Here is a 26,648-nt window from a genome sequence, read left to right as displayed (position 1 = left end):
AATACCCATCACCAGGCTAACCCATCCTCCAACCCCCCTCCCCTCTAGAACCCTCAGTTTGTTTCTCAGAGTCCATAGTCTCTCATGGTTCATCTCCTCCTCCGATTTTCCCCCCTTCATTTTTCCCTTCCTACTATTTTTTTTTTTAATCTTAAAAATTCCCCAACGTGGAGTATAATCTTTTGCACTGGGTAGCTTAGCACAGTAGTACATGTCAAGCCCTACACTAGCTGTTTTCATAGTCTCGGTTACTTAGTCTCCTCAGCAAACCTGTTAGGCAGATCACATTTTACAGATGACAAAATTGAAGCTTACTAGTTGACTAGCTTCCGCAAAACACACAGATGGCCAGTGGCAGAGTCCGGATATATCTGATGCTCTCTCCACCCCAGTGTTAATTAACAGTGTGTAGGCCAAATTTGGCCTTCAAATATATTGGTCCACATGGTCTGTGTATATTTGCATCTGATGGGCTGATTTCTTTGAATATAGAGTGGTGGATTCTACCTTCTGATTCTACTATTTTAGCTATTTGGAGGGGTTTCCAGTCAAAGTTTTGACTTCAGAGGGGTTTGTAAGTTGCATGGTTGCATGATTGTGTTGCAACAACCATAGCCCCATGAAAACTCACGTATCCCTTGGACTCATGGTGTAGTGTATTCCGTTTAGTCTCCTTCAAGGAAGACTGTGGTAAGGAAGAAGAGGATTTTCCCTAATGTTGTCAGGGCCTATGTGGTCTGGCCCTAGTAGCGCTGGGCAGGTCGTCCCAGGAATGTCACTGATTCCTGATGTAGCAGGACATGCAGAAAGCAAGATTCACACATAGGAGTCTTCTCCTTGGTTTTGAGAGTTGGTTGCCTCTGTTCCAATGTATCTGTTTCCTTTCTATGCCTGACTCTGACCCACAGCCCACTCTGGTGCTGGTTTCTCTGCACTCCCCGCGTCATTCAGTCTTCGCAGAGCCTTCTCATTGCATGTCGGAGCCCGGTCACTCAGTGGAGTGCAGGCACATAGGCTGTGCTACTGAAGCCTCGGAACAATCCTCTGATACACTTCTTATTCCCAGGAGACTGTGGCCCAAAGAGAAGGAGAAGGATTTTCAAATGGTTAAATACTAACCTTGACTAGTCTGTCACATATTTCACTTGGGCTTAAGAGGCCGATCTTGCAACTGAACCCTGGCTACGGAACATGAGAAAGATTATTCAACCATTCCTTATTTTACCACGTGGCATACCATGTGAGACATCATCGATTTTAAGATATGCCGTTATTTGATATGCCACTGAGAACAGAAAAAACACTGTCAAGTAAATTATGTCATTTAAATTATGTTGATTATTATCCCCTTCTCAAGTACAGGTTTTCTAACATAAAAATATGTCTGAGGATTGACGAATATGGCACTTTAACTTTTATTGCATGCCTTTAAGGTAGAAGACACTAAAGTGTGAATTGTCTTACTAAGATGTAAGAAAGTAGATGAAAATATTTACACTACCATGTTCTTCCTTCAGCAACCATCAACTGACCTAGAATTTGACCGTGTAGTGATTTATACCACTTGCCTTCGTGTGGTACGGACAACCTTTGAAAGATGTGAACTGGTTAGAAAGATCTTCCAAAACCATCGAGTAAAATTTGAAGAGAAAAACATAGCTCTGAATGGTGACTATGGAAAAGAGTTAGATGAGCGATGCCGACGTGTTTCAGAAGCCCCTTCCCTCCCTGTCGTGTTCATCGATGGCCATTATCTTGGGGTAAGTACTCTGCTAAGGAAAATCTTCTTTTTTTATTGAACCCAACCAGTGTTGTTAGAAATCTGTAAGCCTATGACAAGGCGACTTGCAACATAACTCCCAGGACATTTGCTATTTTTTTGGAGTTCAGACCAAAGGGATTGAGGCACTTATTTCTATCCCAAATGATGTGTTGCTAACAGTGTTCATCCCTACAGAAGCATGGTGAGATAAAATCCACATGAAATTGTCTTTTTTAATAGGAATACATTTTTCACTTGTCCAGTTGACTTGAGTTTTGCATTATGAAGCTTGACATGTGAGATAAAAACTATTTTTTAGTTCACACAAGAAAAAGGGAATATTTATAAGATACACATTTATGAATTCTCTTATGCTCCATTATCGAACACTACCTACATTAGGTAGGTAGTTTCCTACCTAATGAAACAAAGATGGCAGTCCCAAAACGAAATCAATAAGAAATGGGGCCTGGAGCCAGAATTTTATCTGCTTGTTTTTTAAAATTATTCTGGATTTTGGTAATTTGGCAGTGTGAGACACAAATTTAGGCTTCCAGTAGCAGAGAAGGGAAAATTCCCGAGCAGCAATGAAACATGACTGCCTCCTTTCTCTTTGAGTAATACTGTTAGCGTAATTAACCCCCACTGATCTATGAACACACTCAATCGCTAAGAAGCCCAAGAAGAGGGCTCTGGAGAGTGCACTCTAGAAAGAGTAAGAACAAAGAGCCAAAGGAGGCCAGCGGTTGAGGGGGTGGGACTGACTCCCCCAGATCACTTATCAGAGAACAAAGAGCTGCCTTCAAATGGCAGACGGATATTTGGATCTTGGCTTTGTTTCACCTTTGGTCTTAACCTTCAGTTTTCAGAGATGGTTAGAAAAAATCCAGAGCAGGAAATGCTCATGTTTTGTTACAGGGAAGCTGTTCTGATATCCTGTCTAGAGCCATCGCTGTTAGAGACAGCCTGTCATCTTATGGAAAGACAAATGCAGAGAAGCCATGAGTCACTAGCTATGTCTTCTGCAATCTTACTTCAAACTTGAGTTGGATGCAGACTCCATTCTGAAGCAGAGGAATTTTGATTTGAAGGATTGAGCCTCTTTCATTATATTTCCACATGTACCCTTAGGTCCCAGAAAGCTACAACAATGACAGTGATAATAATGATAAATTAATAATAATAGTAGTAATACTGTTACTATACTGTGCTCTCAGCTTTACACATTCATCTCATCTAATCCCCAGGACAGCCTTAGAGAATACCTCTCTGCTCTCCTCGCTGAGAGGCAAGACAGCCTTGTTTCAAATTCCTGCTCTGATACTTCTGTGTGATTCTGGGTAATTTATAAATCACTCTGTGCCTTGCTTTTCTCATGTGTAAAAGGAGCATGGTAATAGAACTTTTCTCACAGACTAAATTGTGAGGATTTTACCGTATATGTAATATATAGAAGTGCTCAATTCCTGTGCCTGGAACAAAGTATGTTTTTAATAAATAGTAACAACTATTATCCTTGTTTTGCCAAAGAGAACATTAATTACTTTGCTCCAAATCACATAGCTGGTCAAGTGACAGGGCCAGGACTCAAAGTTAGGTCTGTCCGATTCCCCAAACCCCTGCTTTTTGGCACATCACCTCAAAGAAAGGGATCTTTGATACTTTGTCTGCTGATATGGTCTTATGCCTAGGACATGGTTTGGCACAAAGTGCTCAGAAACGTATGTTGAATGGGTGTATGAATGATGCTATACTGTTCTCTCACATTCTTTCCTTCTCTCCCTATGATATTCTTCCACAAGGAAAAGATCTGATAAACTCACTCACACCAGGGAGAAAATCACTGATAAGGTTGTGGTCATTTGCCTTTTAACCCTGGCAAAATTCTTCTGATGATGTAAGATATTTCACATTGTAGAATTTTAATTTCTGTGAAATTGCCCAATTAAATTTAGTGGGTGACTGCCTCCTTACACAGGTGTAATATGGTTGGCCTCACCTGATATGCTGCTTTTGACCATACTTATCTTCTTCCTCCTTCTAAGGCAATCTAACAGGCCGTGGTGCTATTTTTCTTTCCATTTGATGGGTAGAGGCAGAGGGCAACAGGTAAAGGAGGTGGTGTGCAGATTCTTTCTCAACTGCTTTTTCTGCGTGATTAGTTTATTAGCACACAGTGGCCTAGAGAAGGAAAGATCACACAGGTGCTACCTTGTTGCTTCTGCAATTTGAAGCTAATGCCCCAAATCTGGAAAGAGGCCGGAGACAGATTTTCTTTTCCTCTTTCTTTTTTCTTATAAAAGGAGAATTACTTCAAAATCTATAACTCAAAATGGAGGTAAGCACTCCAGAAAACAACTTCTACAACAGTTTCTCCTTCTACTACAAAAATGCCTTGATTTTAAATTCCAGTGCACAGTTGTAAATGGAATACATTGCTGGACTCATAGAGCCTTTTCCCTGCAGTATTCATTTATCTGAAATGGAAGGATGCCCTCTGCTGGGTTTTGGCACACGGTGAAGCATAATTTTTAGGGAGGAAAAGAAGCTGATGTTGGTAATTTCCTTAACATCTGTGATGTTTTAAACAGTCACATGAAACCATTTGATTTAGTTTAAATGTAGATGAGTGAAAAATCAAGCTGTATCATCTGTGCAATACAACCTTTTTAAGGAGGGAGAGGGAGAACTAGAGAGGGACAGAGAAAGAGGTATATAGGGACAGAAATAGGCCTATGGAGGCAGTGAGATAGGATGGGGAGAGCATGAGACCATTTTGCAGCTCCCTTATTTTCCTGCCATCATGGTCACCAGAGCCAGGGATGGGTGGTACCAAAGAAATTCAGTTATCTTCAATGAGGGGAAGATCATAAAGTTCAACGGGCAAGAGCAGAGAATTGAAGAATGCTGAGCTCTTTTTTCCTGACAACTCTGGTTCCCAGCCAAACCTCTATGTAAAGATGGAAGCGGTGAAATAGTCAAGGGAAAGAAATTACTTTAGAAAACAAATCTCCACTGCCCTGGGATGCTCCATCGGGGGAGGAAGGGTCAGTCAAGGAGTGGGGGGCTCAGAGGGGTGGGCGGTGGGGAAGCAAGTTCAACTCGAAGCTTGTTTAAAGCCATTGTCCTGTTGCTTTGCATCAGGAGATCTTTACACAAAAACATTGCATTCTGATAGTTCGGACATAAATTATCTTAGAAATTCTAGTAGGAAATAAGTTAGAAGTACTGTCTTGATTCTCGACCAACCATAAAACTCTATAATAGAAATCCATAAAACCCACATTGGAACTTAGCTATAAAACATGGAATGAATCAGAGTGGGGACTCTGGTAACAGAGAGGAATAGAAGGGCTATGGATCTAGACAGGTGTTTTAAACTAGCTGTTATTGAGTTGTGACTGCTTGATAATTCTGTATTCATCGAAAGTGCAGTTTTTTTTTTTCTTCAGTTTAAGAATGAAGGAATTATTATTGAGCACAGCTAGTTTATACACTAGAAATATAGACTCTAGGCATGTTTTTACAGACAACTTGCAAAATTTCTCTGCAAAAATGGCCCACCAAGGAAGCCTCTGCCATGATCAGGAAGTGGTTCACTCTAGAAATGCTGTCTTTGGTCCTCTCCAGAAAAACAGATGATTTGTTCTCTGCCTCTTTTTCTACAAAATTCTGTTCCTAAGTAAAGTCTTGGGTGAGTGTATCTGTAGTTACTGAATCTGTCACATATGAAAACAATGAGGGAAAATGGGAAATGTGGTTTTTAGCTTTCTAGCCTCTACAGTATGGGAAGACATTCTAGAAGGTGATCGGATTGGTTACTGAGTGAATCAAACCATAGTATCTCCCAGATATGCTGTTTTTCATTTGTTTTGTTTTGTTTTAATCAGATTATTGAGGTACAATTTACATATAATAAACTGTATCCATTTAACTTACAATTTGGATGGGTTTTGGCAGACACTTATGAATCTATCAACACATTTGAGATCAGAGCATTTCCATAACACCCCAAATATTCCTCATGCCATTTGGCAATCTCTTCCTCCAACCCCAGTCCCCTGGTGGTCATTGATCTTTCTGTCAATATAGTTTTCTGTTCTTCTAATGTCTTTGTCTGGTTTTGGTGTCAGGGTAATGATGACCTCATCAAGTGAGTTTGGAAGTGCTCTACCTTCTGCAATTTCAATTTCTCATTCTCTTTATTGCTTGGTGTAGAGCATTAAATCATTTGACATCATTTTCCTTTTATGTGAAGGACTTCTTATATGCTACTATTGTAGTGTGGGTCTGCTGTAGATAAATTCTTTCAGCATTTTTATGTCTGAAAAGTTTTATCTCACCTTTGTCTTTTACAGGATATTTTTGCTGGGTATAAAATGCTAGGTTAAAAAGGTTTGTTTTGTTTTTTTTTTTTCCCTTTCAGTACTTAAGAGACATTGCTCCTATGTCTTCCCATTTACATTACTTCTGATAAACTATATGCTGTTATTCTTATCTTTGTTACCTGTGTGTCTTTTCCCTCCAATTGCTGCTTTTAAGAATTTTCTTTTCAGGATGCCTGGGTAGCTCAGTAGGTTAAGCATCTGCCTTCTGCTCAGGTCATGATTTCAGGGTCCTGGGATCCAGTCCCACATCAGGCTCCTTGCTCAGTAGGGAGCCTGCTTCTCCCTCTGCCTGCTGCTCCCCTTGCTTGTGCTCTCTCTCTCTGGCAAATAAATAAATAAAATCTTAAAAAAAAAAAAAAGATATTTCTTTTCATCACTGGATTTAAGAAACTTGATTATGATATATTTTGGTGTAGATTTTTCATGTTTCTTTTGCTCAGAGTTCATTGAAATTCTTGGATCTATAGTTTTTTGGCTTTTTAAAAAATAAAATTTGGAAAACTTTTAGCCATTGTTTTTTCAAATATGATTTAGGCACCCCCCTCCCCATTTTCTCTTCTTTTCAGAGACTTTACTTACATGCATATTAGGCTGCTTGAAGTTGTTCCATAGTTCACTTATTTTCATCTTGGATTGTTTTTCTTGTATGTCTCCTAGATCCCTAATCTTTTCTTGTAAAATGTCTAATCTTTTGTTAATCCTATCCAGTTTATTTTTTTATCTCAGGCATTATAATTTTATCTTTAGATATTTATTTTTTTATAATATATTTTCCATGTCTCTAGTTAACATGTTCAGTATTTCTTCTAGCTTTTTAAACATATGGGATATAGGTATAATAACTTGTTTTAATCTCCTTGTCTGACAATTGTAGTATCTGTGTCAGTTCTGAGTTGGTTTCAATGGATTGATATTTCTCTTCATTGTGAGTCATATTTTCTACTTTTTTGCCTGCCTGGTAATTTTTTTATTGGATTTTGCATATTATGAATGTGACCTAGGTGGGTTAAAGTATTCCTTGTTGGAATATTTTTGTATTCCTATAAATATTCTTTAAATTTTTGCTGGGATGCAGTTAAATTACTTGGAAAAAGTTTGCTATTTAGGGTTTTGTTTTTAAGATTTTCTAGACAGAGCCAGAATACTGTTTAGTCCAAAGCTAATTATTTCCCAATATGGAGGCATAATATTGTGGGATCTTTATCTAATGTCCCATTATAAGGTTTTCCAGTCTGGCTGATGGAACAGGCATTCTTAGCCCTATCCCTAGGTACTGTCCCTTTTAATCTTTCCAGGTTCTTTTGCTGGACTTCAGTAGTTTCCTTACATGCATGTGCTGATCAGTACTCCTTACATGCATGTGCTGATCAGTACTCCACTGAACACAGGCTGGGCTCTCTGCATATCTCTAGAGGTCTCCATGAAGCTCTTTACTCTCTAGTGCTTTGTCCTGTAAACTCTAGCCATCCTAGTCTCCTGGGTTTTTAGGTTTATTTCCTCAACTCAGGGTGTCCACCAGGTCCTTTTTTCCTGAATATATGAGGGTAGTTTTTATTAGCAACAACAATGACAATAACAGTAAAGGCTAACTTGAATGGTATACTCTGCCAAGCTTTTTGCCTGCTTTTTCTCTTTTACATTGTAAAACAGTACTGTGACTAGTACTATCATCTCTCCCACCCCAAATTTTGTGCCTGAAGAAAAGTAAGGCTTAGAGAAGTTAAGAAACTGTTTAAATACCTCCAGATCACAAGTAGCATAGCCAGGATTCCAATTTGGCTGTGTCTGACTCTAGAGATTGGACCCTTTAAAATCAAGACTGCAAAGTTCTTAACCCTCATCTCCATGGCCTTCAACTCCACTCTTTAGCAGCATATTCACACCCTGAATTGCTTTATCATTTGAAACCGCTCCACATTCAAGATCTTGAACTTAGAAACATCCTGCTGTGGCCATGATTTTCTGCCCTTCAGACTATCCCCTCGTCTCCCTATTAAACTTGCTCTACCATCAATGATATTGTTTGTCCTTTCCCTTTTTTCACTTCTCTCAGCTTATAGTCAAAATTTTGGTTTCACTTGTTTCCCTACCTTACTGTATTCAGAAATATGATAATACCTAGTCTGTTATCACCAGCTGGAAAAGCTCTGTTAAGCTCCCACGTTTGTCCATTCCCAGGCCTATGCAACCCCCTTCATCTGTTTTTCCTCTTTTACTCCAGTACAACCCAGGGCATTATTGGAGAAAATCTCAAAGTCATAGCAAAGAAGTCTCCAACAAAGTTGTATTATCAGCATTATCAGAATTATCTAGCCCATTATCTAATAATAATATCTTGTTGGTTTTCTATTGCAATCCACATAAGCAACTGCTCCAATGCTTTCTAATTTCACCAAACAGAAGTCCCATTGCCATCTCCTGCTCCCTCTTTATCACATCCATTATTTTTTTTTATTTTTTTTTTAAGATTTTATTTATTTATTTGACAGAGAGAGACACAGCGAGAGAGCGAACACAAGCGGGGGGAGGGGGAGAGGGAGAAGCGGGCTCCTGATGTGGGACTCGATCCCGGGACTCCAGGATCATGACCTGAGCCAAAGGCAGTCACTTAACCAACTGAGCCACCCAGGCGCCCTCACATCCATTATTATCTTTCTCTTTTTCCAGTCTTCAAGTCTATTTGTAGTTCCAATCTTGTAGGATGTTTTAATTTTTTGCAGATATTTTACTTCAACATCACACACACACACACACACACACACACACACACACACACCTTAGAATGATTCCTCATTATTAGTTACTTAATTCAGTTCTCTGGTTTGATTAGTGACCCCACGATTTTCCCAGTCGCTGAGACTCAAAATCTTAGTTTTCTTTTACTCCACCATCTTTCTCTTATTTATATCTGGTCTCTTGCCAAGATTTGCATTGTAGCCTATGGGTTCTTAACTTTCACATTTTGGGAGCTCCTCCTGGAAAATAGGAGTAGCAAAGTAAAGTGGAAGCAGATAGCTGGAATAAGTTCTTTTTCTTGCTGGTATGAGTGTTGGTCAAGTTATTTACTCTCTTTAAGGTGAAGATAGTAGGGGTGCCTGGGTGGCTCAGATGGTTAAGCGTCTGCCTTTGGCTCAGGTCATGATCTCTGGGTCCTGGGATCGAGCCCCACACTGGGCTCCCTGCTCAGCGGGGAGTCTGCTTCTCCCTCTCCCACTGCCTCTCCCCTCCACTCGTGCTCTTTCTCTCTCTCTCAAATGAATAAATAAAATCTTTCTAAAAATTTGTAAGATGAAAATAATAAAATAACTACAACATTAGGTATTTTGAGAATTAAATGAGATGAAGCATAAAAACTCACTGTACCTGGAACATGGTGTGCTCTAAGTCGCCCTTTGATAATATTAGTCAAGCAGAAACTTTAGAGAAAGCTTATATTTAGGATGTATAGGTGGAAAGAGATGGAATGAGTGAAAAAAATTAAGATAGGGCTGGATCAATAAATCATGAGAGGAGAAAAGGTGGAGTATCATTCTGAGTCTGTCCTCAAACATTAGTGTCCAAATGGTCTGATTCATGGGGGCAGGGCATCTGAGCTTCTGCAGTCAAATGCTCTACCACTGAGCTATACCCCCACATCTGAGCTTCTGGATAGTGGTAATGTTTTTCATATGAAGCAGGGATTAAGGCCAAATGCTATTCAGTTTCATGTGAGCTGATATGTGGGCTATTAGAGATATTCCATCTCTGTTCATGACACTTTTCCATGAATATTAAACATAATTATTTAAATAACGTTATATTTATTCACTTTAATACCACATAAGTTATTAATATTTTTACTAATAATGCTATCTACAACGTATTAGTGAGAGTTTTTTAATATATGAGGTTTGAAAATTATTAGCAACATACATATTTTCTCAGGATGAAACATAGGAGTTATATATAAGAAACTCTACACCTTAATTATTATTTCCTTACAATATGACACTGAGTTTTTCTCTTTTTAATAGTAAATCCAATTTTACCTTTATTCAACTCAGAAAGCATTTTGTTATGTGAAAATGCCAAAAGGTGACATCCAATTTATTCTTTATTATTAGAGCAAAGCTAATCCATTTAAACACGTGTGCCCAAGTAAGAGGGAGAAGGGTGAAGGAATTAATTTCTTACATTCTCCTGTTAGCACGTCTCCTCTCTCATATCCTCTCAGATCAAGACCAAGTTGGGATAATAGTGGGGCAACGGTCAAGATGAGGTTGCAGAAGACTTACTTTATTAGATTTTGTAAAGACAAATGTAGATAGATGCATACAGAAGTGTCATACAGAAGTATAGAACCTTGGATTTAGAAGGAACCTTAGATGTCAGCTTGTTTAGTGTTTCTCTCAGTGCAAGAATTCTTTCTACAACATCTTTGGGCAAAGATGAACAACCTTTGAACACATCCAGTGACAGCAACCGCACTATGGTTCAAGGCAACCAATTTTATTCTAGTATCCCTTTAAGTATTAGAAAGTTCTGCCTCTAACTTCCTTCACTTGTTGGTCTGAGTTCTTCTACCTAGAACAATGCAAATTCAAACTGTTCCCTCATCCATAACTGTAAATTCATATATAAAAGTGTTGGCAAGTTTTCTCCATGGTTCCCTTTACTCTTACTCTTATCTCCTGATTCTCTGAACTTCCACATCCTATTATTCTCCTTAGGACACAGTCCAGTCTTTAAGTGCAGCACCCAAAACTAGAGCCAATCTTCTAGATGATTATCTCTGTGAACATTATCTCTATTGCTCTATTAATGGAACTTACATTTACTTTAAGCCTCTATGTCATACAATTGATCATATTGAGTCTGAGGCTAGTTAAAATCCTTGTGTAACTTGGTCCATTGACCAAATCTTCATCTTCATCTTTGCTGATTTGTTTGGCTCTCATCTTATTCTTGCAGAGGAAATGCAGAAATACTATGATTACAGTGTTTTCATCTCATATTTTGGGTGCTGCACTTAAATCAATGACATGAAGAGTCACATAGCCGTAAGTACCTTGAAACCTGTTTATGCGCTATTCAACTTTCACTCCAAAAACTTAAGAGTCAGTTAAAGAGAGAGCTTTTGAAAAATGCAGGCATTAAGTATTTTGAAATTATAGGCCCAAGGAACAACTTCACCCATATACAGTCTTTCCTTAATATATATATCCTGGCTTTGTCATTTCACAAATTTCAGTGCACTGTCCCACTTGACCAAGACTTTGCCACCTTTCATTTTGCCTGCTATAATTCTCTGTATGGCTGGATACTTATAAAGTGTCTGGTAGGCTCATTGTTTAGTGACTTGCATAATCCATCAAAACCCGAGTCTTGAATTTGGTGCTATGGACCTAGGCACTGTGGAAGTATAAAATAGTTGTGTCTATTTGTGACTTGGCCACAAGTTAAAAGAGGACACAGAGCATGCCACCTAATAAAGGGTTCTAAGAGCCAATTTGCCTGTATCTCAATTTAGATGTAAATTGCTAACTATTCCCAATCTGATTGAAAAGAAAATATATTTGTGCATAATCAGTGCTTTCTTATTTGGATTTAAAGACATAATGTAAGCATTTAAGATCTTTTTTTTTTTAATCTTAGAAAATGCAAGAAAATAATGTACCATTCTATGAGTAGGTGAAAGTTAATAGAAATTTTAATGAGCATCCATTTCTAATAGAACTTGAAATCAGTATCTCACTAAAGAAAAGCTTTGGTTGGTAATGAACTATATTTCTGTTCTTGTGAGCATAGAGATTTAGTGTCCTCTCAACCACCAGAGGGCTCTCACAATATAAGAAAATACGTTGCATATATAGTAGAATAAATGAGCTCAATTAAAGTTAAGTGTCTAAAATATGTGGATAATAGACAAAGTTTCAAATCCAGATTTCCTTTTAGGAAAAGAAAAAAAAATTAGCAGGAACAATTTTAAACTGACTATTCAAAAACTTAAAACAAATGTAATAAATACTTTATACTTTGGGGGCCTAACCCTAAATCAAACATTTATACCATTCATTTATATTTTGAATGGAAAAAAAATAAGAGTAAAGTGCACGTATTTTCTCTGAAAGTTTCTGGCCCTTAGGATCTATTTTTCTATAAACATCGTTTGTTACCATGGTATTTATAAGATATATGATTACAACCGAACAAACATCTCACACCGGGATTTGACAAAGTAAATAGGTCTTGAAGTGGCAGGCTTCCTTCTGAAAGGTAGGATTATGATACATTGTGTTGTGTGTGTGTTTTTTTTTTTTTTTTAAAGATTTTATTTATTTATTTGGGAGAGAGAATGAGATAGAGAGCATGAGAGGGGGGAGGGTCAGAGGGAGAAGCAGACTCCCCGCCGAGCAGGGAGCCCGATGCGGGACTCGATCCAGGGACTCCAGGATCATGACCTGAGCCAAAGGCAGTCGCTTAACCAACTGAGCCACCCAGGCGCCCTGTGTTGTTTTGTTTTTAATCACTCCTTGCACACCCAGCTTGGTTGAACTCAGCCCAAGATGCTTCTCTCTCTAAAAACAAAAATTAAGCTAAAGACTTGACCATATGTTTGGTCCTGGTGGTGTTTATTTTCTGGATTAGATTCAAAGAATCAATAGAATGAGTAAAATGAAGCAAAGCACCTGTCTAAAAACAAGCCCTGAAATGCTGAGGCAAAAGCTGCACCCTGCACTTCCTCTTTGGGTGTAGTGAAGTCCCTCTTGCGGGAAGTCAGTACGGTTTGGTGGCTCCATGGGCCAGTGCTCGTCCATTTACTGTGGATTTCAGTAACTCTCTGTGACTCCTAGGTGGGGAGGAGGAGGGAGAAGCCGACTCCCTGCTGAGCACGGAGCCCAAAGGGAGCCAAAGCCAGATGCTTAACCACCTCAGCCACCCAGGCGCCCCACTTGTGAACATCTTTGATTCCTTCTAATGAAGTGTGATTCAGTTTAGTTCTGGGAAAGACCTAGGTGATGAAATGCAGGGTAAAAGAATTCTAGGGACTTACTGGGTTTTCCTGAAGGAATAGCAGATCAACTTAGACCTCTATAAAATGGTATTACCTAGGGAAACCGTTTTTATGAGCTTTTTCTGACATACAGCTTAGCTCTGTGCTGATTGTATTCAGCTTCCCTGCTACCCCTGTGGCTGACAGTCAATAGCCCCAAAGGCATTAAGAGTCCACTGAGGGCAGGAGGGTCCCTCCTTGTTCTTCTCATTGGGGTCCTCCCGTGTCACACATTTTTTGGACTGTGCTGTGCTCTGGAGCTTGAAATGACCTTAGTCTGAACTTTAGTCTTTTGATTTAACCTTGAATGAGTCAGGAGAATTTAAACATGTAGTAAAGGGGGTGAGAAGGACCTGGGTGCTGTCTTGGCTGGGGAATGCTTGCTGAGAATCCTGGCTCCTCTCTGGCTATCGTGTTTTGTCCCTGAGGAAAAAAGGGTAAGATCTAAATTTTCAGATTTTTGTAAGTCAAAATGAGAAATAAATCAATTCCATTCTGTCACTGACTGAGAATACTGACACAGAATGACCAAATCTCAGTCCCTTATCAAGCAAAGGATACAATTAAAAATAACAATATGGGGGTGCCTGGATGGCTCAGTTGGTTAAGCGACTGCCTTCGGCTCAGGTCATGATCCTGGAGTCCCGGGATCGAGTCCCACATCGGGCTACCTGCTCAGCAGGGAGTCTGCTTCTCCCTCTCCCGCTCCCCACCTCTTGTGCTCTTTCTCTCTCTCACTCTCTCTCTCAAATAAATAAATAAAATCTTTAAAAAAAAATAACAATATGATTTTTCCTGAAGATTGCTAAATTGTCTACTCTTTCACTTTGGGTAGTGCAGAACTCAAGTGAAAGGGAGGCTATTCCCAAGGAATATTCATTCAAGATCATTCTTTTCCCTGGGTTCAAAAACATTTATTTTACTTTAAAACATATATTTTAAAAATGCATTGCAATTTAATAAATTGAGGTTGAAAATATAATCGAATATTTAATTATATTTTTATTTTGTAGAAAAATGCTTGATACACTTTCCTGAACTTCTCTTTATTATTGGCTAGTTTGATACTTTGGAAATGACTGATTAATAAATGATTGAGAACCTATTATGTGCTATGCCAGGCCTTTTGGAAGATTTAGTAGCAATATAAACTGTGATGTTTGCATGCCAGAAACTTGCGGTAAGACTGTGAAGACAAGCGTATATGGAGTATTCTTTGTTCCATATGGATATTTTTTCAGGGATGAGTGCTATTGGACATAAGAGGAGAAACAGATCAATGAAAGATGGAGTCACCTGCAAACACTTCTTGAGCTAATAGAATTTCATTCTTTCATACTCTCTATACATTTAACTCAACTTTCTGAGTGACTTGAGCACATTAACTTAGCACTCTATATGTCAGTTTCCACATATATAAAACAGAAATAATCCTTTCTGCTTCATAGGCTTACTTTTTAGGTATTGTTTTAAGCAATGGAAATATGGAAATGATAACATCACCGTCTCTGACCACAAGGAACTCAGAGTGTGAAGGTAGACATGGCACCAAATATGTCTCTCAGTGTGAAAGGGCAGTGAAAGAAGTATTCTGTGTCAGTATATTAGGACATCTAGAGTCATGAAGAGTAACTGCCTGAGATATTCTGGGAAGACTTCACAGAAGAGGAAATGCTTAGTTGGGTCTTTCAAGTGGACTAGAAGTTTATACAGTGTGCAAAGGCAGGAGCAAAAACGTAGAATGTGCAAACTCACAGACATAGTAGTTTCTGAATAGTTTGGTATGACTAAAGTATCAAATGTGTTTCCGTTATCAAATTCCTTGTAACAAGTCATCCCAAAGTTTAATGATTTAAAACAACAATTTATTGTGTTTCACAATTTCATGGGTTGACTGCACTCAGCAGGGTGATTCTTCTGCTCCAAATGGCATCTGCTAGGGCCTCTCACTAGATGCTAGGGCATCTGCTAGGGCCACTCAACTAACTCGTTGTGTTTAGCTGCCAGTTGGGCTGGGCTGGGAAGTACAAGAACCCTTCACTTAAAGGTTGTCGTTGCTTTTTTCTTCCTCTTCCTCTTTCTCTCTTCCTCCCTCTTCTTTTTTGTTGACACAAAGAGCACCTTGGTGCTCCTCCACGTGGCCTCTCCAGGTAGCTGTCTTGGGGTTCTTCACAGCATAATGATCTCAGGGTAGTCAACTTTTTATATGGCATCTGTCTTCCAAAAGAGAAGAAGCAGAAGATGCTGGACTTCTTAAAGTCTGGGCTCAGAGGTTCCAGAACATCATATCCCCCCACTTCCTAAAGGTCAAACAAATCACAAGTCCAGCCTGGATTCAAGTGAGAGGACCGACTCCACCTCTTGATGGTTGGAGTGACATGTCTATAGGGAGGGAAGAAAGTGATGGTGGCCATCACTGCATATTATCTATCACAAATGTATATAGGGAGCTGTGGGATGTAAGACTGGAGAGGTTGCTGGAGCCAGGCAATGGAGTCATTCACAGGTTGTGCTCTGTTGTATGGCGCCGGTTGGCTTTGCTTATATTCTTCTAAAGCCAGACTGTGGTGGTAGAGGGTATCAGGAAACATGCCCAATATTTTCCACCCACATTGTGAACTCCCCTAAAAGGTATTTAGAGTCTCCATAATTATAAAGTCTTTTTTTAGTGGTTTTGTATATTTTTATCAAATATACCACATTATATTCATCTTTCCCCTGCTATTGAGAATTTGGGCTCAGCATTGTAGAAAATACTGCAATAAATATCTGTGTGAATGTAATTTTTATCTAGTTAGACTAACTTTTTTAGAGAACTTTCAAAAAATGAGAAAATTAAAGCCAAGGGCATTAACATTTTAATGTAACTCAAATTTAGAGCAAAGAATGTAGCCATTTTAGTATAATCAGGACTTGAGCTATTGCTATTCTCTGCCTACCCTCTTGACTGTCTGGTTAACTTGATTCTAAATTTACAACTTTATTTTTTTCTTCTTTTTGCTTGGATAGGACACTTTTGATGTTCATTGTGTAATTTCTTGAATTTACTTTTTTTAAGGAATAAAACCTCATTGATCTGAATTTACCTCTTAAAACTGTCTTCATTGTGTATGTAAGTTTGATCTGTAACATTTTAATTTTTATGTAGTTAAAGTAGTTGGTAATTTCAGGTTTTTTTTTTTTTTTCTTTGACCTAATTGTTCTTTGGGAAATTTATTCATTTCGAAGAAATTCCCCACCCTCCTAGTTTTACATTTAACAATTTGTTTCTACTTGTACTGCATTGTGGTCAGATAATATGACCTATGAGATAGTTAGTGTTTGGAATTTATTGATGTTTTCTTTGTAGTCTAATATATAATAAATTTTTGTAAGATTTTCATGGCTTCTTGGGAAGAATATGTAACCTCCATTTTTATGGATATATATATATATATAAATAAAACATTTTAATTATATCATTATATCATTCAAATACTCTGATTTTTATTTTAATTCCTTTTTTCATCAAATACTGAGGGAGAGCTATTGTATTTTAGTCTTTACCAGTGTGGCTTCATATATTTAAATATGTAGAGATAGATATATTCATGGCTTTTCTAAAAATCATCTTTGATAAATCAGTGCTTTTTGGCTTGAATTTTTCTTGTCTTATATCACTGGTCCCACAGCCCACTCTGTATCTCCCATAGCATATTTATGTACTTTGTTTTCATTTGCCTGTATTCTTTTGCTTAGTAATGTTGGTTTAGTTACCTCTTTTGTAAACAAAAATATAATTAGAATTTATTTGACATAACCTGTGAATCTGTTTCAGTAAGAGAATTAAGCTATCACTAGATTTTCTACTTTAGTGTTGACATTCTATTTTATGGTTTGTGTATTTTTTCTGTTTTCTGTTTTCTTTAAAAACAAAACCAAACTCTTTCTTTTGTTAAAAGCACTGTGCTTTCTTTGCAGTCTAAGGAGATCAGGATGGGGGTTGCATGTGAGGTATTTGCAACAATAAACTGCCTCTTCCAGTGAGACCTCTGGCAGGTGCTTAGGGAGCCCTGTGAGGGAGTGTGAACATTGTTACCACTGCTCAGTGGTTCCTGTGTCCAAAAAGCCCTTCTCTGTAGCTGATGCTATATAACAATGTTTCTCAATCTTTTTATTTTTCATTATTGCCTCCTTGCTGCTTAAATATGTATATACTTATAGAGTATATATCCTTTTATCCCACCCTTAAGAATCAACTTTCACCCCCTTGGAGACAGCATTGTCCCTTTTGAGGACCCTTACTGGACAGAGGTCTCCTGACTGCCACTCAACTCTGAATGAGCAGGTGTTGGTCAAGTGTTTGGAGGTATTTCTCACTTTTCCCCCCAGGCCCATAGCCCCTTTAATGGCAGAATTCATGGAACTTTCAGTCCTGTTTGCACTTTCTTTTACAGCATTTCCTTTAAGAACCTGGCATGTGGATGTTACCCGATCCTAGTTCTTATCACTAAATCACATTTCCCTTGACTCTTACATTTCTTTTTCTCTTCATGGGAAATTTGGTAGTGGAGGAGTTAGACCCATAGGGTTATGTCACCATCTTACCTAGAAACCCATATGGCTGTTTCCTAAGAAATTTCTGGAATACAACCATAGGCATGGTGTTAAAATGAAACTCAGCAAGTGTCCTTCTTCAGAGAGCTAAATAATTTAATATGATTGATAATTAGGAGTCAAGAGAAAGAGGAGTGCTGCAAGTCAAACCTGGGATCATCATTTTATTGGAATGTCAATTTCTCTGCACACCAAAAGCCGTTCTTTAAATTAATTACAACACAGATGACTAATTTATTGTGATTTTGTGCTTTATATATTTTTACATAAGATGTATTATACTGCCTGCTATTTTTTTCCTACCTCTGAAGATTGCCAACACTTTATTACTTGGATACATAATTGTCATAATTTCCCTGCTATTTCCTCAGTGACCTGGAAACCCTTGCCCTGGTTTTCATCCTGGGACCCAGAAGCCCATAATGTTTAATAGCTTGATTCAGGCACATAACTTGCTAAGTAAATGACTTCGCATTGTTCACAGCTGTCAGTACCTTCAGAATATTAAAGTGAGGTGATTGTGGGTGGGGGTAAAGCTCACATGTTTTAGTATAATTACTTAAATATAAAATATAATTAAATGGATTTCTTAAAAAGATTTTCACTTTTTTTTTTAAAGATTTTATTTATTTATTTGACAGAGAGAGACACAGTGAGAGAGGGAACATAAGCAGGGGGAGTGGGAGAGGTAGAAGCGGGCTTCCCGCTGAGCAGGGAGCCCGATGCGGGGCTCGATCCCAGGACCCTGGGATCATGACCTAGCCGAAAGCAGATGCTTAACAACTGAGCCACCCAGGCACCCCCACATATTTTTATAAAGATGAATATTTTTGGAGTTCTTTTGGTTTATTGATTTTTTAAATTTCTTACATTTCTTTCTTACATTTCCGGTCTGGGGAGAAAAATAAGAAAAGTGTAGTTTTTCTTAAGACTCTCTCTCTCTCTTTTCTCCCCTCCTTTCCTTTCTTAGTCCCCATTTCACATATTATACTTCATTTCAGCTTTGAAAATGGCAAATGCTGCTTTAATTAGTGATGGGATTTTCTTCTTTCCTCCCTTCTTTTCTTCCTTCCTTCCAACACCAGTGTGTTTTACCTCTCACAGGTGAAACATACCTGACATTAGAGGAACCCCTGAAAATTGCTCCTGGCCAGATGGAAGCCATTCACTTCTGTAACATCTCAGGAACACTCCCTTCATCTTCATTATCTGTCTCCTTCCTGCTTTTCCTGGACTCTGGGTTATTCATTCCTTGGTGCATCTCTACCTTGAGCTGAAAAAGTGGGAAAACGTAGTGAGGATGTAGATTTTGGCTTTTAGCCTATCATGACAGTTTCTGAACAACACGCTCTAGTTTTCAATCACTTAATTTCAACTGAAAAATACTCTTAGGCTCCAAGTAGGCTGTGCTGGATGCTGTGTACATTCTGAAGAGTGGGACAAACATGTCATCTCTTCTCTTTCACTTGCTGATTAGCTAGTGTGGAAGAAAATGGACCAGGGCTCTGTGAGCACAACCTTTATTAGATAATGGCCGCTATAAGAAGACGTGGCAGCAGCTTAATTACTTGGGGAAGGAGGAGGAAATGTTTTACAGGACTGCAGCAAGCATAGAGCAGTGGAAATTCACTAGGTCTAAGGAATATTGGCTGAAACTGGTTCTTGAAAGAGGGACTGTTGTTTCTGTAGATTCACAACAACTTTTGGTCAGTTTGGATGGTATCAGGAAGGATGGAGAGGACGGGTTTGGGGCTGAAGTCGTTATGCAGGAGGGTATGGGAGAGAAACAGCTTCAGGAGACGAAATAGGGGGCCCAAATGAAAAATTTTCAGTCTTTCAATGTGTTTCATTCTAGATTATATAAGGAGTTGATAGGAGGAAATAAAGAGACAGAGATTATAATTAACTCTACCCCAGGGTATTAGGTAATTCTAAGATCATCAGAATTCTTTTTTTTTTTTTTAAGATTTTATTTCTTTATTTGAGAGAGAGAGAGAGAAAGAGCAAGAGCATGGGGAGAGTAGCCGAGGGAAAGGGAGAAGCATACTCCTCACTGAGCAGGGAGCCTGATGTGGGCCTTGATCCCAGGACCCTGAGATCATGACTTGAGCTGAAGGGAGACGCTTAACCATCTGAGCCACCCAGGCACCCAGATCATCAGAATTCTTATGTGGACTGGTGAAAATTGAAAATTGAATGAAGGATCGATCACACCTGTGCCTTGTTCTGATCCAGTTGCCACAGCAGTGGGGGCAGGAAGTTGTGCAAGTTAAATACCTCATTGAGTACGTGCTGCCCTTCAGTTTATTCCACAAATTGTATTGAGTGCTTCCTGTATACACAGTGTTTCTCTCACAATCTAGTGGAAGACACAAACCGTAGCAGTCACTCTAATAATCACAAAGTGAGATATGTTCTGAAGGAAAAAATAGGGTCTCAAAGATGAGAACATTTAATAAAGTACTTCTACCCAGACTAAGGTGTTAGGGAAGACTTCCCTGAGGAAGTAAGAGGGCGTGGGGCTATAAGGGTAGATAGGTGTTGGAGAGAAATAGTGGATTAGATTTGGAATTTTGAGAAGTTCATTGTTAGCTTATCCTTACATGTTACTCTGAAAGAAATTCACAATTTAGATATTTTCTTTTCTTTAACATTTTTTAATTGGGCAAACAAAAGATGTTTGAAACATTAAAAATATAGAATACACAGGATTTTTAGGGAAAATACTCTGTATGATACCATAACGATGGATATGTGTCATTTTACATTTGTCCAAACCCCTCGAGCATACAGCACCTGGTGTGAACCCTCATATAAACTATGGACTTTGGTGATAATGATGTGTCCTTGTAGGTTCATCAGTTGTAATAATGTGCCACTCTGGTGGGGAATGTTGATAATGAGGGAGGAGGGTCTATATGTGGGGGAGCAGGGAGTATATGGGAAATCTCTGTACTTTCATCTCAATTTTGCTGTGAACCTAAAACCACTCTCGAAAAAAATATCTTTAATAAGAAAAATACATAATATTACTGCCTTGATACGATCATGTCCATCTTTCTCTAGTACCTTCCAGTATGTATATACATATGTATATATATTTTATGGTGACATTTCACAATAAATGAACCACTTTTACTCTGCTTTTTAAACCTGTTTTATCAAAAACAGTGTTCATTTTTTTCCCTAGTACTTATAGTTAAACTTGAGAATGATTTCATTACATATCATCATGGTGACATATTTGAATTTGTTAACACATTGCCTTCTTGTTGGAAATTAATCTTTCTAGTTTTGTGGTTTGCTTTTTCGATAATGTTGGACATTAGGGAATGAAGCAGTATATATTATTTTTCCCCTTCTTTTTGACTTTGCTGGAAAGAGGTACTTGCACAACTATGTACCAGCCACTAGGAGTCACTAGTTTACCACATCCACGCGAGAAAAAGCCTGTACCTACGACTTTACACAAGCAGCTGAATTGGGTTGCCTGGGAAAGCACCTGTGGTGCAAATCTTACTAAAATGCCAGTGCATTTGCTGCCTTAAAAAGGATGTGAAGTAGGGGCACGTGGGTGGCTCAGTCGGTTAAGTGTCTGCCTTCGGCTCAGGTCACCATCCCAGGGTCCCCCTGCTTGTGCTCTCTCCCTCTCTGACAAATAAATAAATAAAATCCTAAAACAAAAAGCATGTGAAGTATATGTATGCCACACTTTAAGTCAATACAATGAACTGGTAAATTTGGGAATGACATTTTAAATTTTTAATGCTTCTTCCCTTCTAAGGTAATGTGCAAGTAAACAGAATTTTACTTTTGAAGAATTGGGGGACCCACTCAGCCAGCTCAGCCAGCTCAAGACAAGGTCTCACTGAGTCTGAAGGCTTAGAAGTTGTTTAAAGCAAAACTATGGTATACTTACTTAGGCAAAACCAGGCCTTACCTACCGCTGTTTAGTCGTACCAGAGAACACTTCAGATATAAACATCGTGAAGCTTTGAGATTTCTTCATTACCCTACTTTATCATGGGCAGCATTTAATCAATAAAGAGTAGATGTTATTTTTTCAGATTACTGTGGTTACTCTAGAAACCTGAAGAAAAATTTATATATTTTCTCCAAGTATGTTTTTAAAGATGAAATTTAGGGTCAAAATGATTTCATTAGAAGCAAAATTATTATGGAAGTGAAGTGGAAATTTAATTTGATTTATAAATCCTGCTTATATGCAATGTCACAGAAATCTATCTCTAACATAAATAGAGTTATGGTCATCTGTCCTTGTGACTTGTGGTTTGCTCTGCTGTGCCTAATACTGTCTGATTAAAAATACACATTATGGCAGGGTAGAAATAGCTTTGGTTATAATATGACAGGGAACAAAGCAAAGACATAAATTTACTACATCCACTGCTATTTTATGACCCTAATAAGTCATCTTTAACTTTGACCTAAAGTTACTTGGAGAATAAATCATCTTAGTTTTTTCAACTTCTGCTTTTTGATATGTGGACCCTTTGGTTTGCACAATGAAGAAATCTTTAATAATCTATGTATTTGAAAGATTTATTTTTGTAATTCTAGTGTAATAACAGATTTGCCTGTGACCAGTTTTTACTTTTGCTTTAAAAATTGTCAAGTACTCATTTCATTGCAAATTTACATAGCAAAACCATAAGTTCTCCAAGTTTAGATTTATTGTGGAGAGCTGTCATCCTTAATTATAGCGTTTTGAAGATGACTCTGTTATGCATCCTCAAAATTGCAATTATAGAAGCGGCAAAATAACATCCTGGTGATGTAAAAATATAAACTTCAGTAGGTGCTATAAATTTTGTGAGTTAATATTTCAGACTAATAAGATAGGCATTAATCAAATGTGAATGTCTTACAATATGCATGTGTATTCCTCTTTTTATCTCATCACTCACAATGGGATGGTCACCCTTGGTTACAATCCCTTGGCTACCAAGAACTCTGGGTTCTACCTCCTGAATATTGTTTATTTCTGCTCCTTTTCCTTATATTCTCATTCAGGCTCTTAACATGTTTGGTCTATAGCCATTTTGACTATTGAGCAAATGAATGACATACAAACTTATTTGTATGCCATTTATGGATATCTTAACTGATAGAGGTATAAAAATATTCTATATTAATAGGAAATTATTACTCAGAGGTATGATACATTTTGGGAAGACGATGTCTTAAAACAGATCACTGAAAGTTGAAATCTGGATTACCTCTATGCTATTTTTCCTCTTTTTTTTGCCATCTGTGAGAAACTTCGAATATTTGGTGAAGTTAATGGTAAGTTCTAAAATTGTAAATGATTGAATAAAAAGTCATCAAAGTGGCCAAGTTTTATAAGTTTGTGTCTTCTCATTAAAAAAAATAAAACAAAATACAGCAGGGTCTGCATTTGGGCAGTGTACTTGAATTTCACAATCGTTTCATTTCCCAGCAGAGAATCACCTAATCTAAAAATGTCTTGTGTCTCCTGACTACTCCATAATGCAGAGGGTTTTGTTTCAAGGAACAATCCCCTCTGAAAATGGAAATTTAAACAGAAGACATTTTTGTACCTTTCTGATCATTCTTCTTGACTCTAGTCATTGTTCACTTTTGTCTGTCACAGGTAAATTTTGAGAATGTACTTCAAAAAACTGATTAACAAATAGATTTGGCTTTCTTGACCACGAAATGCAAGTTGTGTTGTTGATTTGACATTTGGTCCTTCTGGGACATCAAAAAGTATTTTCAAATGAACACAGACAATTTAGGAACAAATGGCTTCACAGAAGCAAAACGCAAATGACGCCTGGGACTCCTGACCCCCGAGGATATGGGTGACATTCAGTTTAGCTGCAGAACTGCATTCCCAATGCATGTCCAAAATCCTCACCAAGACCTTCATGAATTCTTGAGGCTGAAGGGGAAATGAGGGTAGGATGATCAGCGTTCTTTTTTTTTTTTTTTTTTTAAGATTTTATTTATTTGACAGAGAGACACAAGGAGAGGGAGAGAGAGGGAGAAGCAGGTTCCCTGCTGAGCAAGGAGCCCGATGTGGGACTCGATCCCAGGACCCTGGGATCATGACCTGAGCCGAAAGCAGCCGCTTAACCGACTGAGCCACCCAGGTGGTCCCATGGTGATCAGCATTCTTAAGATCCCTTCTGCCACAGACCTATTTCTTCTTTGTGCAATTTCTCTCCTGGGCCATGGTGAAATTGACGTGAAATTTGGCCCTCTTCTGGTTTCTCTGCACATGATACCTCCAAAGCAAGCAGGAGCAGAATTTACTCAGGACTCAGAGCAGAATTTACTCAAGACTTGCTTTGCACTAAAGAAACAGGCTTCGACAGAGACAGCTTCCAATTAAACATGAGCTTCTTTAAAGTTGTTTTGGCTGGGGGGCCCTTCAGGTTCTTCACCACAAAGCCTTAGATGGCTCCATTTATCACTGTCCTGCCTGCCCGCTCCCCATCCTGCCGGTCTCTCTGTCCTCCTTCTCTGAAAGCAAAAACAATCTTTCTTGTCTCCTACAGAGCGGCGAGGCCATCCTCCTTTGCTGCCTCTTGGCTTCTCTATATTCCTTCCATCCTCAGACCCACCTTTTCCCCCAAGCTACCCCCCAACAAGGCATATCCTTGAAACAACTTTTCCCTTAAAGGTATCTTGCTTGGGGGGACAATGAGAATTTTTTAAAACTCATATAAAGTTTGCCATTCACTGAATTAAAAAAAAAACCAAACCAGTTTTAATTCACTAAGAGCTCAGGAAAGCATTTGGTGGACTCTCTAGTTTGTAAGCATCAGTAAGCAGACACGCCCACTACATTCCATATCAGATGTTTGCTGGAGTTTAATTTCACCTTAATATCCCCTTTGTTACCTGTGGTGATATATAAGCCTGCAGTGGTTGTGTTATTATCAAAACACAGGGTGGGAGGAGGCTAACTATGTTACCAATTCATAATTTTTTCGGCTATACACTAGGGATACTATGTGTAGCTACAGGCACTTTCTTCCTTCTTCAATTCAACTCTTACCTCTTTGTCAGAGATTATTGGATGCCTTAGTACAACTACCAGATTTGCTTCCCTTGATCTTCAATGAGCTGTGTTTTCGTAAAATATGTTTTCAGTGAGTCGCTGCTTCATTTCTTTGCCTGCCTTAAAAATGGTTGTCTGCTGTGAAGCCAGTTTTGACGGCTTCTGTCTTCTTTAGATTCTAGTGTGGGGGTCGGCAAACTAAGGCCCATGGGCTGAATCTGGCGCACTGACTGTTTTTGCAAATAAAGTTTTATTGGCACATAAAAAAAAATGGTTGTCTAATTTGTTTAGTTAGTTTTTGAATCGCCTGGGTTTTGAATTCACTAAGGCCCATCCCACCTCCGTGGGTGATGGCTTGGCATGGGGTTTGATGCTAGACTTTGCAAAGGGTCCTGCTTGCTCTCGCAATTCTTAGACTCTTGGAAAATTTCTGATGTAAAGCACTGAATTCAAGAGTCAGTGACATTTATTCTGCACTATGAGGAGTGGTATCTGGAAGTATATGGAGTTCTTCTGGAGGAGAAATCTATGTATTCATACTCTTCAAAATATAAGTCCTTAGCAGTGTATGTACCTTACTGGGGGCTTCCAAACGCCTTGCTGGTCACTGTTGGGCATGTGTGGGATATCTGTCTTATATTTTAGCTGATTTGTTCCTGAATGCTGGGCTGGATGAACCAGTGCTATGATTTTTTCCTGCTTTTTTATCCTGACCAGAAATGTCAGGGGTAAAGAGATGATAGTTTATTTCAGTCTCATAGAAAAAGGTACTGATACTCACGGTCTGATATAGACAAAACCGGTATTGAACCAGAATTTAGTTTCTGAGTGTTTGCCGGCATCTTTTATTTAAAAATATGCCCATATATATGCAACTGATGAATTACTGAATTCTATGTCTGAAACTAATGATGTACTATATGTTGGCTAATTGAATTTAAATAAAAAAATACATATATACACATAAAAAATATGCCCATATGTCACAGTAGCCTTTGAGAGACTGGTTGGATACATTTTATTATTTGTAGCACGTTCTTTAGCATTAATTCTATGCTCCCTTTTTTGTGGACTGGTGTGTATGTATTAAGTTGAACAATAAGAAATTGCTGATGTTTGATCATTTTTGGCAATGAAGGCAATGCCATGTCATTCAACCTTATTTTGTTCAAGAACAAAGAGCCACTGCAGGAAGGGAGACTGTGACCAGATTGCAAACTATACCAATCAAGGAGACGGGCCACAGAATTCAATCTTGTTGTGCCCAGTTGTCCTAACACTAATATCTAAGGTAGGCAGTACTCATGGGCAAGTGGGAGGCCAGATGTGGGTGAAGGGCATGGAGACCAAGCATCCTGCTTTCTGTCCTTTGGTTCTGAATCTTGAGGATTCTTACCCACTAGGGAGTCCAAAGCTTTGGAAAGGAAGCCCACCCACAGTATGGTGTTTCATTCAGCAAATATTTATGAGAAACTAATAGGAGTCCAGTCCTACACCAGGTGCCAGCTACACACAGTGTTGACTTACATAGCTGTTGTCTCTGCTCCAATGGAGCTTACATTCTACTGGGGGAGATGAGCAGGTAAATAAGTATGTACTAAATTACCGATTGTAAACTTCTAGGAAGTTAATAGGATCTGGGATCGGTAATAATTAGAAAAAGAGTTTAATTAATTTGGGTGATCGGAGAAGGTCTGTCTAAGGATCTGGGACTTGAGGCTAAGACTTGGAGCATTACAATGAGGCCATCATAAAGAGATCCTGGGAGTTATGCATTCTGATGGTAGAGACTGTGTGCCCTGGAGCATAGGCCAATAC

General features: G+C 38.6%; 1 protein-coding gene across 5 annotated transcripts in view; it reads left to right on the top strand.

Moving 5' to 3' along the window:
* GRXCR1 (glutaredoxin and cysteine rich domain containing 1) overlaps positions 1–26,648 on the top strand; it is a 308,941-nt gene that overhangs the window by 260,432 nt on the left and 21,861 nt on the right. For 2 of the 5 annotated variants that reach the window (XR_004679237.1, XR_004679238.1), the window contains one exon: positions 1,518–1,604. Coding sequence is in view for 1 of the 5 variants with exons in the window: in XM_035005064.1 (XP_034860955.1) it covers positions 1,518–1,760 (243 nt within the window). In the remaining 4 variants the exon portion in view is untranslated. Of the gene's footprint in view, positions 1–1,517; positions 1,761–26,648 lie in introns of those variants that run through there. The other 3 variants (XR_004679239.1, XR_004679243.1, XM_035005064.1) reach the window with 3 other exon arrangements.

Source organism: Mirounga leonina, unplaced genomic scaffold (genome assembly GCF_011800145.1).
Source record: "Mirounga leonina isolate KUSES-001 unplaced genomic scaffold, KU_Mleo_1.0 Mir_129, whole genome shotgun sequence".
NCBI lineage: Eukaryota > Metazoa > Chordata > Mammalia > Carnivora > Phocidae > Mirounga > Mirounga leonina.
Note: the sequence above shows the minus strand (reverse complement) of the source record. Positions and strands in the feature narration are given on the sequence as shown.